Raw genomic sequence first — 19824 nt, 5'->3', positions numbered from 1 at the left:
GGTGTTAACTGTAGGTTTTTCATACATGTCAGCTCTATTTTGTTTTGTGTTTGGGGAGGGCACTGGATTTTTGTCCCACCTTTAAGTTTTAGCTAAATTGTCTCTTCCTTAGGGACATCTTCCCTGAACCTGCAGACCAGGCTAAAAGGACCCTGTACTTATCACAATTATAACAACTACCTGCCAGCATCACTCTCCCTCCTAACGTGGCCCCAGCTTGTTCACAGTTGTATCCCCAGTACAGGTTGGTGCTCACAATTATTGCTACAAACCAGCTTCACATACGATGCTCTATTCCTGAGCTTGGCAAGGATATTGTTCTAAAAATTCCATTTCTGCCTCTGTCTCCACCTCAAGGACAGGACCCTGCTTTATTCAGACCCAACACATAACACAGAGCCTGGCTCAGCAACCTTTAGTAACCGCTGTGAATCATTCTGAGGCGACCCAAAAAGTTATGAAGAAAGGTTACATGTAATTTTGCCCAAGAACAAAAAAGGAAGCTATACCTTCGACAGGGCCAATTTGACTGGTCACAGCAAATCTAAGCACTCTTTCCTCATCACTGTACAAGGCCAAGGCCCGGTCCACAGTCAGCTGCCGGGTGGTGGGGGTGCCCAGGGCTCTGGGGGCGTGCCTGCACGCCTGGTACGTGATGTTCTGTTGGAGGTGGTAGGACAGTGTGCGGTTGATGGCACCAGAGGTGAGAGAGTAGTCTCTGGAACTTGTGGAGGTCACAGCTGCAACAGACGCATGATACAGGAAAACTGGTAAATTTGAAAAATATTCAATACAGAGAACTTCACATAGAGTATGTTTTTATACACTTAGATTTTTTAAAATCTAATTCCTGGGACATGTTCGGTTGGGAAGTGCCTGAGTTTACATGGAAACCTACAAGGCAATCCCCAGAACCTGAGCTGACACAGAGCCAGAGTGCTGAGAGGGAGGAGGTCTGGTCACTGCTTGTCGCTATGTGAAGAGTAAGTGCTACTATGTGCCAGCCCAAGAGGTGAGCCCTGTGATCGTGGGTAGAGTGTTATAGAGGTTAAGTAGTCGTCGAAGATGCAAGGCTGGCATGTGGCAGAGCTGGAATGGAATTCAAGTCCACCTGACTCTACGCCCCATGATTTTAGCCAGTCCGTCCTCTACATCACACAGGTGATGGCTTCTCACCCCCTGTGCCTAAGTCTGCAGGGCTCCAGGGAAAGGAAGGGGTCATTTCTCTCAATCTGAGTCCCAAGTCAGGAGTGCAGGTCAGTTATCTGGACACCCACTATTCTGTGTACAGTCCAGGTCTCAGCAGCCATTCTCTTCCCTGCATCTCTTGCCCGGCGTCCAGTCCTCACCCAGTAAGAGGAGCAAGAGCCAAGGAAAGGCACAACCCAAGCCAACTGCCGTGTTGCAGGGCAGCAGCTGGGATTGGCAGTGTCCTGCATTCGGGTGGTGTTTTACAAAGACCTCGCTTTACACATCTCCCCCATGTAAGGGGGACAGAAAAGCTGTTGTTATTCTCATTCTAAAGATGAGACAATAGGCTCTCGGATGATGGCCTTTTCCCCATCTATTTTAAGTGGCAAATCCAGGATACGCTTTTCTATCTTCTGACTCCAAACCTGGCATGAATTTTACAACACTGCAGCATGCCTGTGACTTTAAAGCAGGCTGAAATAAGGTTATAGGATGAGTCTCAGTTCCAATAATCAATATTTTGACATGGCACAGAGAGCAAAATGGTTAAAAACTATATATAATTATAGCATCCCTACCCATCAAAGTTGTTATTGATGACATTATTATTATTTGAAAGTACTGGGTAGGAACATTAAGATTCTTGTGTATAGCAGCAACACTCTGCTCACTTACACTATAGATTTGATATTAACAACAAAAATAATAAAAACGACATTAAGCTTATTTTATGTGCCACACACTATTCTAAGGACATTCCATGTAGTAACACTTAATCTCCATAACTACCTTGGGAGATATGTACTATTCCCATTTTACAGATGTGAAGACCGGTTACGCATACCTGAGTCCGAGTAGTGATAAAGCTCCTTGTAGGGAGCCATGTGGGCTGTGAAACCTGCTGGGATGTAAGGCACCTGGCCTTGAATATTGGTCTTAATGATCAGATAGTCCTCCGGGTCAAGCCCCTCAGCAACTTGAGTGATTCGAACCCTCTCCTTTCCTGGGTAGAAAGTAACTTCCATGTCATGGATAAATGTAGCACCTGGAGGGGGTGAAAAAAATCAGTACAGAGATGAAAAGAGGCCTTGTATCTTCTAGTAATAATTACCAGTGCATATGTCCACCTCCCAATTTCCACTGCTGATGAAGAGGAGGCCTAAGGAGATCACGTGACACCCAAGACTAAGTGCTGCCAGCTGTCGATTACAACAGCTCCTCAACCTCTCTCTTACAGAGTGTGTTGTTATGCTGCCACATCTCACACCATTTCTTTTTGTAGGAGCTTATTTTCCATGAGAAATAAACTCCTGGAAACATCACTGACCGTTCTCTTTCCAAGGGTGCCCAAATTAGCAAAAACAAACTAACAAACAAAACAGGATACCCTGTTACACTTCAATTTCAGATAAATAATGAATATGTTTTCTTTTATCTCTTTAAAAAAATTTTTAAATATATTTTATTGATTTTTTACAGAGAGAAAGGGAGAGGGATAGAGAGTTAGAAACATCGATCAGCTTCCTCCTGCACGCTCCCTACTGGGTATGTGCCCGCAACCAAGGTACATGCCCTTGGCCGGAATCGAACCTGGGACCCTTGAGTCTACAGGCCGACGCTCTATCCACTGAGCCAAACTGGTTAGGACATGAATATGTTTTTAGCATAAGCATGTCCCACACAATATTTGGGGCATGTTTATATTAAGTTATTAAGATTATTTATTATTTATCTGAAATTCAAATGTAACTGGGTATACTGTATTATATTTATCTACTTTTGACTCAAGGGTTTTGACTCAAACCCTTATCAAGAGCAAGATCCTCTAACAACTGTTGAGCTCTACAGCTGGAGATGGGAGGGGGGGCTTTTCTCTCAGCACTTTCTGTGCAATAAGATAATTCTACCAGGAAACAAGCTTTTTCAGGTGGAGAGCAGAGAAGCCAAAAATTACCCTCTGCACTCTCGCTATCACAGGGTGGTCCTTACACCAGCACGAGCATCGCCTGGGAGCTTGTTGGGAAAACAAAATCAGACCCCACCCGAGCCTATGAACGAGAAGCTGCATTTTCACAAGGACCCCAAGGGATCTGCGTGCTGGATAACGTCTGAGCAGCTCTGGTCTCTACGCTTATAGGTCAGGGTGGTGGGGGCGGGAGAAGAGGAAAGGCACGCCCTTTCCCATGACGGTCTATCATCTCCAGGTGCCCCATTGTTACCATCTGTGCCTCCCCATTGGGCAGATCTGTGCATAACAACTCAATTAAAAAAAGCCTGACCAACAAGCTTCAACAAATGGGGGCGAGAAGACACAAATGCTCCAAATGGAATCATTCCATTTGTCAGGACAACGTGGAGGAAGCCACAGTGGGCCAGGGTAGCTCAATGCTCCAGCAGTTCCTTCCATCTCCCACTTATTCTGCCCATGAAAACAAGAGGGCCATTGGTGCTACCCAAAACAAAGGAATTGGAGCAGATGACATTTAGAATAAATCACTGTCTTTCAAAAACAGTCCTGCGAGGTCAAACCATCCCCAGCTACCTCCAGACAGGAAACTACACACCTGTGGCTCTGGGACACTGAAGAGGCAAATCCTCTTCCACTGACTAAGAATCCAAGGAGCAATGCCACCAAAGCCACAGTGACCACTGGCCCTCTCAGAGGCCCTGCTTACCTGTGAAGCTGAAGCCGTTCTCAAAGCCTGGTTTCTCTAAAGCAAAGAGCCAGCCAAACAGGCCTCCGATGGGTGTGAGGGGGAGAAGGGCCTGGGCGGCGGGCTGTGGGATGTGGCTGATGGCTGTGTAGGCTCTGCCATCATTGCTCACAATGTAAGCATGCAGGTCCACGTCCGTGAAGGTCACGGGGGTGTGGTCCACGAGGAGGTGGCCATTCACCTTCCCATTGACTCGATGAGGTGCCCCTGAAAAACAGCAAGACCATCATCCAGGCTGGGGAGGGGCCCACAGAAAACATAATTCCACTGCAACCCCCCAAACTCAATCATTAGCCATCTCCATGATTCCCCGAATCAACCAATTATCCATCTCAGTATGAAATACACCTGTCTTCGACCTCTTTTCTCCCATCATCCCTCTCTCCCATCCACTTTGACTCTAATGAGCTGGCAAAAAGGAGGAAGCATTTCTAGTTAATCCTCAAATTGGGACATCAGCCCAAACATGTCCCTTCCTCAAACATTCACTAAGCATCTGCGAGTTGCTAGGGCTTCGGTTGAGGTAGCAGAGGTACAAGGTCTACAAACAGAGCTCCCAGTGGCAGCTAGACATGAGCAAGCGGCAGCAATAGACACGGAGCAGCCCCCAGCCCCAATCACGCTGGCACGCCTCACCTCTCGGCAGACAGTGCTCCCCATTTCCGTTAAACCGGGACTGGCAGTGGCAGCAGAAGCCGGTGGCGTAGTCAGTGCAGAAGGCGTTCCGGGAGCACGCTTGGTGGTTGTGTTCACAGGTCTCCTTGTTGGGAGTTCTGTACAAGAAGTCTGGAAAGTTAAACAAACTTGCATTAAAGGACTAGGCAACCCCAGCATCCTTGATGCTGCCAGCTTTGTTGTGGACACCGTATCTGCTCCGTAACATCAGTTTAGATTGTAACCAACACATGGGCATTGATGTTTAAGAGACAGGAATAACATTCAACGCAGGGGGATTAACTTGCTTGGTCTTCTGGCGAGAATGGCTGCTGACGCCTGAGGGCTTCCACCTGGTCTCATTGCCAGGCTGGTGAGCCAGCGTGAGCTGCGCACTCTGCTTGGAGTAACAGACAGCCCACCAGTAAGAACGTGTTAGGACGAACTGTACAAAACTGCCAACTTGGGGGTCAAACATGGCCAAAGATCAGCAATTTTGGTTCAACCTGATAGTAATGATCCCCGGAGAGGAAGACAAAAGAGAGAAACAAATGTCATTTTATGCCTGACCATTCATTCTTCTCTTCTTTTAGGTGACCCTGAACTTAAAGAGAATAGCCTATAGCTTGTCTCACTACCCAGAAAAAAAATTTTTTTTGAGGAGAAGGGCTTAAAGAACACACAGCTCCCTTAAGGAAAGTGTGTGTGAGAAGATGGAGGGAAAGACCTGGGAATCCATCCAGCTGTTAAATGCTCTGAGCCTTTGCAAAGTTTCTTGTGAAACAAGCAGGACTTCATGCGATAGTAGAGCCTGGCCACCGTCACAGTCTCTTAGGAAGCCACAGTAGGCCTGGGTAAAAGCAAGCTTCCAAGTGCTACCAAGAAATAAAGGAATTGGAGCAAATGCCATCGATCATAAAGGAAATGGCCAAGGAGGTGGGATGTGGCTGGGGGTGGGCACTGATGGACAAGAGAAGGCTTTCTCGCCGACACTGGGGATGATGCCAATCCTAAGCATAGCCACCAGGAGGCCAAGGGGCTGTGCACACCTCTGCTCCTGCATCCCCAGGAGCTGGTATTGGGTGGTGACTCTGGAGCACGCTGACCAAAGGGAAGGCACAGAACTCTAGTGCTAGACTGATGCTGCTGTGAGGAGCCAGCTCCCGGGGAAGACGGACACCCTAGTTTAGGTAGTTGTGTTCCATGTCTAGGTCTAGAAAGGGGGGAATGAGAGGGAAAGCAAGATAATGAAAGAAATCAGTATTTTCCCAGTATTCCAGCAGAGAACAGAAACAAAGAAACCAGTGGGGGGAAGATGTAGCACTGTATATGTCACAATATCCTATATAATAAAAGGCTAATATGCAAATTGTCCCCTTGGGAGTTCTACTGAATGGGAGTTCGACCACTCACTATGACGTGCGCTGACCACCAGGGGGTGGTGCGGAATGAAGGAGGGACCCAGCTGGCAGCCAGCAGCCAGGGTAGGAAGGCCCTGGCCGGCAGCCAGAAGGCCCTGATCGATTTGCCCTGATCGATTTGCCCTGATTGCTGGCCAGGCCTAGGGACCCTACATGTGCACGAATTTCATGCACTGGGCCTCTAGTAATTTCATAAAGACTTGTATCCACCAGGCAGAACAAAGTTAACACTCAACTAGTGCTTAATGTATGCCAGACACTATCCTATGAACTTGAACTCTTAATTTCCATAGAGCAGGGGACAATTTTGATCCCTGTTTCATAGATGAACAAGCTGAGGTACAGGTTAAAGTGACCTTCCTGAAGTCACAGGGGCAGGAGGTGGCAGAGCTGGGTTTGAACTCAGGAAGTCTGGCCCAGGATTCTATTACCCTTCCAGGGAAGCCTGGTCCATTCATCATGAGAGCGGGTTAAGGATCTGATCAGGGCTCTGGGGCTAGTCAGCGGAGGCTTCAGCAAGGAAGGTTTGAGCCATCAGGCTTAATGGCAGAAGACAGAAGAGATTATCCAATGGGTATCGTAGCACCCTTGGAAAACACAGGTAAGAGGAAGTGAGAGTAGGAGCAGGAGCTTTTGGACAGCATGTGAGTGCTGCTTAGATTCCTGAGAACACAGCAAGCTGAGGGGGTGGCAGCACAGACTCTTGACTTCAGGGGAACATCTGACTGGGAAACTAGTGAGAAGGAAGTTGGTGACTCAAGATTTGGGACAGGGCCTACATGACATAGCTGAGAAATCCCAGCCTGATAAAAATAAAAAACGAGGCATACGAACCCTGAATAGTTATTAAAACAGAAAAGTGACAAAAACTCAAGACAGAATGATAAAAATTATTCCAAGAGGCTCCTGTGAGGGAAGCTATATATCATTGTCTACCTTTGGTTTAAGAAAGGAGATAAAACCCTAGTTGAAGTAAAAAGAAATGAATGTGGCTTGGGTGTGTCAAAGTCTGTTTTCTCCAGCTCAAAGTTACAACTAAGTGCAAAGAAGTGGCACCTGGAGGGACTGGCACACTTGTGAGTGTGCTCACGGCCTGGGCTGCCATCCAGACTCTCCCTCTAGAACCCAAGGGAAGAGTGGGGGCAGGGGGGGAGGGTCCCAAGCTCTAGAGCTTACCCCACAATGGCTCAGACTGCTGGGGGGAAACTACAGAAAGGCAGTCTCTCAGTTTCCTCATCTCTGAAATCGGGATGACACTTCTTCTCACACCTCATTGCAGAAACCATGTTTTCTAAGTTAATATACTCTGAGCACCAAGGTGAAAAAGCAATCTCATGCAGGTCTAAAGTGTAGTCATTTTCAGGAAATTCAGTTCAAAATGAAACTAAACTCTAACACTGCTCTGCCCCAAATTAAGGAATTTATGGATCTGTGTTATATGCCCCCTGTTGGTTTCGTTGTGCAGACTTGTTCTCCAACTCATTTCCCATTCTAAGAGTGGATTATGAAACAGGGAGAGAAGGGATGGAGGAGGACTACAGATATGGAGAATTAGATTAATTTAACTAAAAAATTAGCTGTAGGCATGGCTTTTACATAGGTAACAAGAGAGGCACAGCCATGTAGCCAGCAAAGTACAGAGACAACTGTGCAAATTTAAGCTGACTAGCATGTAGGCTATCCTACTTAATAAGGAGGGAATATGCTAATTGACCCTCACACCATCACAAAGATGGTGGTGCCCATAGCCAATAAGAAGGGAATATGCTAATTGACTGCCCCACCCTCAAAGGTGGCAGTGCCCACAGCCAATAAGAAGGGAATATGCTAATTGACTGCCCCACCCTCAAAGATGGCAGCGCCCACAGCCACAAGTTGGGGGTGACCAGACCGGCAGGGACGAGCAGTTGGGGGTGACCAGGCCAGCAGGGGAAGGCAGTTGGGGGCAACCAGGTTGGCAGAGGAGCAGTTAGGCATCAATCAGGCTGGCAGGGGAGTGGTTAGGGACAGTCAGGCAGGCAGGCAGGCAAGTGGTTGGGAGCCAGCAGTCCCGGATTGTGAGTCAGACATCCCCTGAGTGGTCCCAGATTGGAGAGGGTGCAGGCTGGGCTGAGGGACACCGCCCCAGTGCACGAATTTTGTGCACGGGGCCTCAAGTCTATATATATAAAAGCCTAAGCAACCATTATGACCGGCCAGTAGCTATGACATGCACTGACCACTAAGTGGGCAGATGCTCAATGCAGGAGCTGCCACTGGTGGTCAGTGTGCTCCCACAGCCAACCTCCCACAGTCCCTCCCCTGAGCCGGCTGGCCAACCTGGAAGATGTGGTCCCTCCCCCCAGCCAGCCAACTTCCCATGGTCCCTTCCCCTGGCTGGCCAGCCAGCCCCGATCTGGACTGGGCAAGACAGCCCCAATTGCCGGCCAGGCCGAGGGACCCCACCTGTGCATGAATTTGTGCATCAGGCCTCTAGTAGTTTTCTAACAACGAAAAATAATGATTAGGCTTCCAGGAAAGGCTATTATGAGACACACTATGGGTTAAATTAGTTATTGGTAAGCTGGCCTGGGGAGTCTTTAAATTTGGTGTGTGTGAGGAACAGTGCATTCTCAGGATGGAATTCACTGAACCAAGCACTGCATTAAAAGCTCAGCCTTCCAGCCCCAGGATAGCCACACCAGGGCATGCAAATAGGTTCGCCCCTAATCGGGGGGGCACGTAAGGCTTGCTTTTGGGGCCCCTTTTCCATGCCTGCCTTCACACACAGGTGTACTCACTTCACACAGGGCCGGCTTGCTAGGTGAAAAGTAAATGCTTGTTGCAATATTCATTCAATAATTCAACAAATATTTATTGAGCACTCACTATGGGCCTGGTGCTGGTCTAGGACTTAGGGCTGTAGCAGTGGGGAAAAAGACAATGTATTCCTGTCCTGAGCTTACAATCTCCTAGGCAGGAGTCAACAGACAGGTAAATTACTCAGTATGGAGGATTGTGCCAAGAGCTGTGCAAAAACTTAACTCAGGGAAGGACAAGAGGGGGAAGATGGATTTGCTCCTTTAAATGTCAGGCCTCTGGAGAAGGCGGCCTTAGGGCAGAGGCCTGGAGGAGGGGACAGTGGAGGCGGGACAGCCCGTCTGTCCTGTCAGGTGGGTGGGGCTGTGGGAGGACAGAGGAGAGAGGGAGAGAGGTAATCCTGCAGGTCTCCCAGGACCTCTAGGTCACAGGGAGGATGGGACTTTAGGCTGAGTGAGCTGGAAAGCTGCTGGAGGGTTTTCAGCAGAAGAGTGACATGATCTGACTTCAGGAACCTCGGGCAGGAGCGATGCCTTAGTAGTAGGAAGTGCTGGTGGCGAGGAGGAGAAGGGACCAGACCCGGAATATCTGACGGTGGAGTTGACAGGGTCTGCTGGTGGATGGAGTGGAGGGACAGAGCGAGGAGAAAGGAGAGAGGGGTAATGTGGAGAGAGGAGAGAGAGGTAGCAGAGAGGGGAGAGACAGAGAGGAGTCCACAGGGTGCCCATGTCTTGCCGACTTACTGCTACAGGGAGACCGAGGAGCAGGTTTGGGGGAGATCAGTTCTAGCAGCAGCTTTGAGCAGGGAAGTGCCAACCCAGCTCTGACAGGGACTTACCCTCGCCCAGGCGCTATTCCACCAATTCAGAGGGAGCTGCATTTCTCCTGTGGACTCCGCATTGCAGCAGAATCACCTGGGTCAGTGGTCGGCAAACCGCGGCTCACGAGCCACATGCGGCTCTTTGGCCCCTTGAGTGTGGCTCTTCCACAAAATACCGACTTCTGTGCATGGGCCACAAAGTTTCAATCACACTGTATGTGCGCGCCTGCACGTGGTATTTTGTGGAAGAGCCACACTCAAGGGGCCAAAGAGCCGCATGTGGCTCGCGAGCCGCGGTTTGCCAACCACGGACTTGGGTACCTGTTAAAAAGGCAAATTCTCAGAGCACACCTCAGACCTACCAACTCCGATTCTCTATGGGTGGGTCTTGGGAATCTGAGCCTCAGTACTCCCCACTGATGATAATGTTCAGGGTATTCACAAACGTTCCATTTCTGAGCTAGAGGATGCTCATTAATGTTGATCATCTGATCAACGAGCAGCTCCCGGGGCGTGTGGGATTTCAGGGAAGCTCTCGCATTCACTCCTGGCCAGCTGAGAAGCCCATCTCAGTGCTTGTGGCCCACTTAGGCCCAGATCCACAAGCAAGCAGTGTGAGGACCCTTTAATGGAGGTAACCCAAAGCCTAGAGGCCAGCTGCCTTCCCTGATGAAGGGGGAGAAACGTGATCCCACATGCACCTCTCTATCAGGGCAAGAAAAGCCAAGCTTCTGGCTAATGTGACTTCTCCAATTCCTATGGGAATTGCAGGTGCTTCAAAGATGCTGAACTACTTGAAGGGGTGGAATCAGCGTCTGGATCCCAGCTGGATAAGATGTGAGCATCTCAAGAAAAAGTGGCATATTTTTCTTGTTCAGTGGTTATTTATATGCCCTTTACATCATACTTTCCAATGTATTTGCACACACTTCTTCCAATTCTGGTAAGGAGATATTGTCCCCATTTTACAGATAAGAAAACCGAGGCCCACGGCGATTACATGATATTCTGGCTCTACATCCCATGTCTTTCCATTACACCAGTAGTACTTGAGTGTGGGCTTTACAATCACCAGGGACCCTGGTTTTAAAATGCAGATTCTGGTTCAGAAGCTAGAGGCCGGGCATGGAAATCAGCGCTTTGAACAAGGGCCTCATGTGCAAGTGGACTAGAGCCCCCGCTTTGAGAAGCAGTTTTTATTCCACGGCTTCCTCTCTCCTGAAATTACTTACAGGGGCAGGCTGTCTTCCAGACCCTCTAGGGACCCTCTCTCTGCCAGGGAGCTCCTGACCTGGAGGCAACATGACTGAGACAGGTGCTGGCATTTTAGGACAGGGCTGGAGGCGGAGGCCGGGCAGGTGTGAATGAGTTCAGTTTACAAAGGCTTTGTTAACTGAGGGTAGGCAGTTGCTCAAGGAATCTTAATGAGAGGATTTTTAAATCCTTCTTTTTTCCATTTAATGCTTTTTTACTCTTCTCATACCCTTGATAGAAAGAAAAATAGGATGAGGATACCTAAGAGGGAAAGAAAGCATAGGTGCTGCCCAAGTCCTTGGCACTTATCTTAATTGGGGATTTTTCACAAAAACGGAAAACTTCTCCTCACTTGCTCGGCTCCACCCTTCAATCTTCATTTTCCCGAAACACTTAAGCACTTGTCTTCAGCCCTGGGCCTGCCCCCTTCACTCTGGGCTCTGGCCCAGCCACGTGGGAGGCGGGCAAACGCCAAGGCACAGACCGAGTTCATTGTGCGAACATGAGGGGGATGGAGGGCTTCCTGCGTGGGGCTGCCCCAGGCAGCTGGAGTAACTTTTTTATTTTTTTAAAATACAGTTTTATTGATTTTAGAGAGGAAGGAAGAGGGAGAGAGAGATAGAAACATCAATGATGACAGAGAATCATTGAATGGCTGAATCCCAGGGGATTGAGCCCACAAACCAGGCATATGCCCTGACCAGGAACCGAACCTGACCTCCTGGTTCATAGGTTGATGCTCAACCATTGAGCCATGCTGGTCAGGCTGGAGTGACGTTTTTAAACGAGTTCTACTGCTCCCCCCAGGAAAAGGACCCTCCTTTCCACAGCTGTCAGACTTTGCTAAGTTTCCCCAGCTCCCAGAATGACAGACTAGTGAGAAAAACTACATCCGAATTTATAACAAAAAATGGTGGCATGCTTTTTCCTCCTGTTTACATGTTTGTTTATTTTTGATGAATGTGTGCAGTGCACAGTGATGCTGTCCAGCCAACCGTTAATAGGCCCCTGGCTGGGGCGGGGCATTTATATCCACTGTCATGAACCAGCAGGCTCTCCCACGCTGGTCTTCACTGACCCTCTGCAGCCGGGAGGCGCCCCCAGAGAGGGGCCTTCCTGCTGGGAAGCTGCATTGGGCCGTGGAGCCTGCTCCAGTGCATCCCAGGGTAGAAGCTGCATGAGCAACGCATCCCTGCAGCCTTCCCCAAGGCCAAAAGTAGGGCTGGACTAGAAGCCACAGGGAAATCCGGTCACACCTGGGCTTTCCCCGCATGGCTGCCATCTTAGGAGAAACAAGAAGGCCCCACAACGGAGCAGCAATGCCTGAGGTGTCCGAAAGCCAGGTGTCCCGCCTCCTTTCTCATTCATCACACAGCCTGAGGTTGACTCAGCTCCTCAGGGCACCACCTCAGCAGGCTTAAGATGCCCATAGTCAATGTCACTTCTGCTACCCACATGCAGGCAGTCCCTACTCTAGTCAGCGGTTGCCCTCACTGGCAGCTCCTCTCTCTCTCTCTCATGCCCACCCCCTCCATTCACTCACATACTGTCTCTCCGTGTCCACCTCCACACCTTCACTCTCATCACCTTCCTGCCCAGAATATTTCCCCACTGTTCCCCTCTGCAAACACAGGCTCTGGCCTAAAGGCCTGGCTCAGGCACCTCCTCCTTCACGACTTCCCTGATTTGATACACGCGGACTTACCTTCACTGTGTTACTTCCCAGCCTACGTCTGGTCGTCTTGGTCTGCCTCTTACTCAGGCGAGCCACTCAGTATTTCCAGGCCTCAGTTTCCTCCTCCATAAAATGGGAAGGATAATACTACTACCTCACAGGGCAATTCTGAGGACTAACTGTGATAGCGCAGTCTACAGCCACGTCCCCTCTCGGAGCCCCAGTGGGCACCCGCAAATGCCAGGGAAAACTCCCACTAGTGCCTCCATCAGAGACAGCACACAGCAGGTGTCCAGGGGACTTTCTGGTTTGACAACCAGCCCTTAGCGCTCCCTGGAGAAACAAGACACCTCGGACAGAGGACACTTGCACACTCATTTTATTGCTGGTTCCGGGCTAAGAAAACAGAATAAGGCAGGTAATATACCTGAGGCCAGAGCTAGCTTGTCACTGGGACATTCTTGCCTGGTGTAGACATGATCTGAAAAGAATCTAGATTTCTCAACAAAAAGGAAAGCTTATAATTAGAGTCCCTAAGGGGGAAAGGAGAAATTAAAATTAAAGGAGAAGGGAGAGATATTGCGCGGAGGGGCTTCAACTAAATCTTACTTTCTTGTTGTAGCAAGATGTCTACTATGAAGCTTGAAGGAGAAACTACTAAAATTTATTAGGCGAGGTGCTTCCGATGCCCAATTTTAATGCTCATAATGACTTAATGAGGCCTAAAACTTTCCCACTTTAGAACTAAGGAAAATGTTGGCCAGACAGAGCTTAAGTTTTACCCCAAACTGATACCATGGTAATTAGCTAGTTATTAATAACAGGAAAAGAGCAAAGGGGGGAGCCAGACATTATAGGCATGCCATTTGGGCAACTTCACCAGGAAGCTGCAACTCTTCAGTCCCCAGGGAACCACAGGCCTCCTCCCTGCAAAACACTGGAGGAAGGGACCTAACCAGGGGAGATAGACGCATGCCCAGTAAAGTTGGGGTGACATAGGGAAAGTACTTGCCTGTTAATGGTATCAGGGAACAAAGATCATCGGCCAGAATGGGCATGGCCGCTGCAAGGGAGTGAAACTTTGGAAATACATAATCTCCTAAACAAAGGCATTTTCTCTCTTGTTGCTCACATGCTCTTGACTCGCTTGCATTCTCCCGTGTTTCCTCCATAGCCATGTGGACCTGCAGACCCCACGTGCCATGGGCTGATGGACTGCAGTGGGGAACACACACTGTGCTAGCCTGATGCTGGACTGGCCTCTGCTCCAACATGGAAAGGAACCTCTGTTCACTGGCTCTGCATTCAGATCTGCTAAGCCCCAGCTACACTTCTTCCATGACTGCACTGAGGGAAATGGGACTTGGGGACACTCAGGGATGTAATTCCACAGACATAAAGCTTTCTACTACCTCTCATTCCCCTGCACAGGTCTCAGAAAATTATTCCTCTTGGGATATCACAAGAAATCCACCCCCTCTACCATCCAGGGGAGACGAGGACCTCTCCCCTCCAGTAACAAAACTGCAAAGCAGAGCTGGAAATCAAGCTCAAGTCCACCTAACACCACAGTCCACACTCCTCCATTCCATCAGTAGAGAAAGCCAGGCAGGATGGGCCATGGCCTGGCAGTCAGCAGGCAATGCTCTACGTCTCTGCTACTCCTACCCACCAGCTTTCCCAGGGGAAGTCCTTTTTTGCCAGCTAGACCTCTAGGGAGCCAATGTTTCATTTGGGGGTGGTGGGGGGTACTCACTGCTGCATGGTTCTATACTCCACACAGTCTTCCTAAAGCCTGAGGTGCAAACAGAGGCTCGCCTATTTTCCTTCTCTGCTTTCAAGTTTTAAAGTTTTTCCTCTCCACTCTCTAACAGTGGTTGCTCGTTAGATTTTTTTTCCCCTAAATGTCGCAGTGTATTAACCAGCTTTTTCATATGCATCTTGCCATTTCCCAGATGTCAGTAGTAGACGCCTTCCAGCATCTGATAAATATCATGGTTCATGCCCCAGGAGGGTGATGGTTGCCGCCTCTGTTCTCCATGGCCAGTTCCCTCAACCTCCTCCGCTTACTCCAGTGATCTCAACCTCTCACAGCTCAAAGCAGGGGGTACAGCCCCTTCCTCTTCACTCTTTAATAAATCACTCCATGGGCCTGCTTTTTAATATTCCAACCTCTTCCCAGGGCAGGAAATCACAAGTGCAAACACCATTTAGAAATACATCTTTGCCTCAAGATTCCTTTGCTGAAAATCTTTAATACTTAGCTTAAAATTTTCTTTAGATCTATGGAGCTTATGCTGAAAAGTCAGGAAATTGTCCAGAGGGTCTGAAGGTTCCAAAGCCTTCCACTCAAATTCACATCTCCAACTGGGCAGACACATAGTCTTTAGGCACAAATTAAGGCACAACCACTTAACAAGCCCAATCCTTATTCTCTACTCACCACCGCTCCCCCCGTCCCCCCCCCCCCCCCCCCCGCCCCATCTCATTCCCACTGCTATAAATTTTCTATAATTAGTAACAGCAGCCACCACTTATGAAGAGCCAACTGGTTCCGACACTAATCTAAGAACTTCATATCTCATTTAATCCTCTCAACATGTTTAGGAGAAGTCAGAGGTTTGGGGGTTACAGAAGTTGCCTCGTGTGACCCAGCCAGGAATGTGGCAGCCAGGATTCTCACCTGAGTCTCACACCAACACTCTCCCTCTGGTCGTTACACAGTGCCACTTCAGTCTCAAAATAGGTCCCTTCCTCCTGAAATAAGCGCTTCTCCATGCAAATTCCATACCACTGCAGAAGAACCCAGAAGACCCTCTTCGCTAGGTCGACATGTTTTTATTGCAAAAGGGATGGGAAACAGAAAAAGTTAAAAAAAAAAAAAAAAATAGGAGGTCCTGAAGAATGCTTTCACCTCTGACCTCCTTCCTCCCACTAGAGGTCAGAGGAGCAGGCCCTGGAACCAATGGAATGACTCTGCGGTCAGTTTCCCATTCCATGTTTACATCCCTGGCTGGGAAGAAAGAGCTGACATGACAAGCCTGCACTAGGAAGAGAAGGCGACGCGGGCTCCGCATCTGTCTGAATCAACCGCTGCCGCCTCCCGGCACTTCCCTCCTGGCCCCTCGCTCAGGTCAGTGAGTCATGAAATGAGGACAAGGCTCCAGGGAGGCGAATACCACAGCTGCACAGCCGTGAAGCAGAAATGACAAGACACAGGTGGTTAGCAATCTTCCTTCCCCGTGGGTCCCCCCTCCCACGCACCACCAAGTAGCTCTAACCGAGGGGAGCACAGGGTTGTCCCATCACAGGGGAAGAATCTGGAATGTTAGCCACTTAAAACCAGTCTGCCGCCCTCCATCGCTGTAATGTGTGCGCAGCCCCGGAATGTTTTATACCTTTGCTGAACTTTCAAAACCGAAATACTTCATTACACTTGAGAGCGGTGCTGGCACGAGGAAGCCAGTCCTTCCCCACTCGCTCCATGAGGCCCATTTTTTCAAAAACATGATTAATCGTCAAGGGATTCCAAACAGAATTTGCCTGCCAAGATGTATTTGGCAAAGGAAAGATACTCTATCTCCTGAAACATGCGTTTAAAAATCAGTTCCAATCTTCTTTCTGCTGAACTTTCCACGTACTCGCCTGAGAGAAAAAAGCATGACTCCCTGCAAAACCAGCATTTTTAGAATGGGATCTTAGCACCCGGTTTCCTAACCACTTACCCCCAGTGTTGGCAGTGTTATCTGCCGCCCCTTCCGCGTGCCTCCCGTGATCCCGTGGCGCTGCGTGACCTGGCCTGGCGGAGCTGGGCAGGACCACCTCTCCTTCACCGTGGGCCGGGCCAGCACCCCTTTCGGAAGGCAGTGCCCCTCCATCTACGTCTGGCTGGATGCTTCTGTTTTCAGGGTCAGGAGGTGGGGCTCCCTGGGAAGGATCCAGTACATGTTCTTCTCTCTCTGGAGCCGGGCCTCCGGTCCATGGCTGTTCCGAAGCCTCCACCTGGCCTCTTCTATCCAGGGCGGCCATCTCCTTCAGACGCCTCCCTTCTTCGGTTTGAGAGTCCAAGGGGGCAGATTCTGTTTCAGGATGGAATGGCCTATTTCTGGGTGTTGGATGCAAAGGGGAGTCCAGGTAGGAACCTGGAGGAGAGACCCCACCCCCTACAGGCCTTGAGTCAGCCTTTGCGTGGAAGGAAGCATTGATATTGCCGTGGCCTTTCAACACCTCCTCCGGTTCGCTCGGTGGGTATTCAGTTTCCTCCTCATTCTCACCATAATAATCCAAATCGTCCTCACTGTAGTTTCTTTCCAGGGCTGCAGCATGGCTGAAGGAATGCTCCCGGGCAGCTGAGGAGCGGGCTTGGGAAAGGGATCCTCCCACTGTTGCTGGCCTGACATTGTCCAGTGGGGAGACGCTGCCGATATGAAAAGCCCACACGCCAGGAATCCCCAGGTTGCTGTGTCTAAAAAAAAGGGGGGGGCAGTGCATTGTAATAAAAATGGCCACTACCCATCTTCCTACAAAGGTGAGCAATTTATTTTAAAACTAAAAGACTATCAAGATCAGATTCAGAGTTTTCCTGGGTGTAGAAAAAACAAATAAAAGAGACTTACATGTTAACTAAAAGGATGATACTGGAATTTTGATATAAACAACCTCTTATTTATAGTCACTTTCAAAGGCTGTGTTTCACAGAATGCTAGGCTGTCAAGTTGTAATCTGCTCTACAATCCACATTTTATCTAAAATCTGGCTGATTGAAAACAAAGAGGGAATGCAGAAATATGTATCTTTCTTCTACTTTTAAGAAAACATATGCTGCCCAGCCTGTGTGGCTCAGTGGTTGAGTGTCAACCTAGGAATCAAGAAGTCACAGGTTTGATTCCCAGTCAGGGCACATGCCCAAGTTGCGGGCTTGATGACATGCAGGAGGCAGCTGATTGATGATGATCCTTATTCCTCTCTCATTGATGTTTCTATCTCTCTATTCCTCTCCCTTCCTCTCTCTCTCAAAAAAAGAAAAGAAAATGTATGCTGAAAAAATTTTTGCCAAACAATGACTACCACATGCTTTTAAGAGTTAGTTATCTGTCAAGTGCTTAACTTTCTTCAGTACAATCTACAAGGCAGGGGCAGTGGCCATGCCCAATTATATAGAAGAGAAAAGAGGTTTAGAGAGGCTAACTAATCTTCTTAATAATTGACAGCATGGATTAGGCACTAACACCAAAATCCATGCTCTACATTTGGGCTTTATATTATTATAAAATAATTATTATTCTACGTAAGAAAACAAATCCTCTATAATCAATCAGCACCTGAATTATTATAACTCTATAACATCTGAATTACCATACTCTACAGAATGTTAAAGACACTTCACTGCTTAGTCACATGGACCAATCAATTAACTAATTCATGGAGAATGGTTAAGTCAATGTAAAAAAATTCAAAGAAATACAACTGAACAAGTCTAAAATGTGGATCAACCACAGAACAAAATTAAGGGGAAAATAAGAAAGTAGTTTAATCAAAATGCCACAAATAACGCCCCAGACGGTTTGACTCAGTGAATAGAGTGGCAGCCAGCGGACTGAAGGGTCCCAGTTTGATTCCAGTAAAGGGCACATCATGCACGCATGATCCCTGGCCCTGGTCAGGGTGGGCAACCAATCGATGTATCTCTCTCACATTGATGTTTCTCTCTGTGTCTCTTCCCCTCCCTTCCACTCTCTCTAAATATCAATAGAAAAAAATATCCTCGGGAATGGATATCTCTCTTTCTCTCATCTATCTATCTCTGTTTATCTCTATGTGTACGTGTGTGTGTTATTGTTATTATGGTTGTTGCTGCTGCTGCTATTCTAAGTAACTTAGGAAAACAGGAATATAGAAACCAAAACTATGATCCTTTGTGTAATACACTATGCATTGTAAGTTCTGAGAATTAATGTTGGTATTTCTTGGCAAGCAAATAAGGAACACTAAAGAAGATAAGAGAGACCCCTGAAGATATGAGGATACTGAGTTTATTATCACATCGGAGGTGTTGCAGCTGTGAAATTTCCTCTTGATGTTAGAAACAGAAAACTATAAAAGCTTCAAAGAGTAGGAAAATACAAATTATGGCAGATAAAAGCCAAATAAAATAACCTTCTCATTAACTATAAATCACTATCTTGGTTTTGTCATGGTGCATGATGGGAAAGTAACTAATGTGAGTTTATCTTAAAGTCCAAGGTCATTTGGAAAGCTTAGTGATGGAAAGATTTTATTTCCTAGAAAGAAAAACAAGACTACAGAATGGGATGACAGTGGCATCCTCCCTGGGTTGTTGGGAGGATAAAGTTAGAAAATCACATAAAATGCCTACCATGGGGCCTTGCACATAGTAAGTACTTAGCAACTACTGTCTTCCAGGAAATAGAAAAGTGTAACCAAAAATGCAGGTGTGTGCATTCATACTCATATGTTCAGAAGATTTATGACAAACACACTATGATTTGTATAATGTATGACCTTTGAGTGTATAACAATGGAACAAGTTTGAGGAATACAAAGATTCCACTGACTAGGAAAGTAACGTAATTCTTTAGAAATGTATACTGCAATATTTGGAGTGAATGGAATGATATGTGTGACTTACTTTAAAACACTTAAGCAAAAAAGAAAAAAAAATTGATGAACATGGCAATGTCAATAACTTGAATTTAGATCACAAGCATTTGGCTGTTCATTTAGCTACTCTCTCCACTTTTCTCTATTTTTTAAAATTTAAATAATGAGAAGTAAAAAAAGAAGACTTAATTGAGGAAGATTTCTATAATTTGGAGGTAGAGAAGACTTTTATGAGAATAACTTCAAGACCTGAAATCATAAAGGAAAAGATAACTCTCAACTTCTAACTTCTAGATCATGAGTATCTTTAAAGATGAACAACTGGAAAAAAATATGCACAGCATAGAAGAGGACTGAGATCTTTACCATGTTGTTGTGGTTTTTTTTCCTGGTTTATAGGGTTCTTTGTAAACACCCCAAGAGAAAATAGCAAAGAACATGGACAGATACGTCACAAAGAAGATAAATAAATAGCTAATAAACACATGGAAAGGTGTTCAGATTTACTAGTAACCAAAACAATTAGAGTGAAAGTAAGAACATTTTATACCTCTCGGATTCACAAATATTAAAAAGGATAAAAGCCTATAGGGAACAGACACTGCCAATTACTGCCCTGCATTACTGGTGAGGATATAAGTTGGTGCAATGCTTCTGAAGGGCAATTGTTAATAC

General features: G+C 47.4%; 1 protein-coding gene across 1 annotated transcript in view; it reads right to left on the bottom strand.

Moving 5' to 3' along the window:
* Positions 1-19824, bottom strand: part of NID2 (nidogen 2) — a 65422-nt gene that overhangs the window by 32330 nt on the left and 13268 nt on the right. The window contains exons 4-8 of the mRNA XM_070419667.1: positions 16254-16993; positions 4542-4691; positions 3867-4112; positions 2036-2236; positions 510-740 (exon numbers count right to left, since the gene is read on the bottom strand). Coding sequence (XP_070275768.1) covers positions 510-740; positions 2036-2236; positions 3867-4112; positions 4542-4691; positions 16254-16993 — 1568 coding nt within the window. The remainder of the gene's footprint in view (positions 1-509; positions 741-2035; positions 2237-3866; positions 4113-4541; positions 4692-16253; positions 16994-19824) is intronic.

Source organism: Myotis yumanensis, unplaced genomic scaffold (genome assembly GCF_028538775.1).
Source record: "Myotis yumanensis isolate MYYU_CA2020_CCGP unplaced genomic scaffold, mMyoYum1.0.hap1 SCAF_1, whole genome shotgun sequence".
Taxonomy (NCBI): Eukaryota; Metazoa; Chordata; class Mammalia; order Chiroptera; family Vespertilionidae; genus Myotis; species Myotis yumanensis.
Note: the sequence above shows the minus strand (reverse complement) of the source record. Positions and strands in the feature narration are given on the sequence as shown.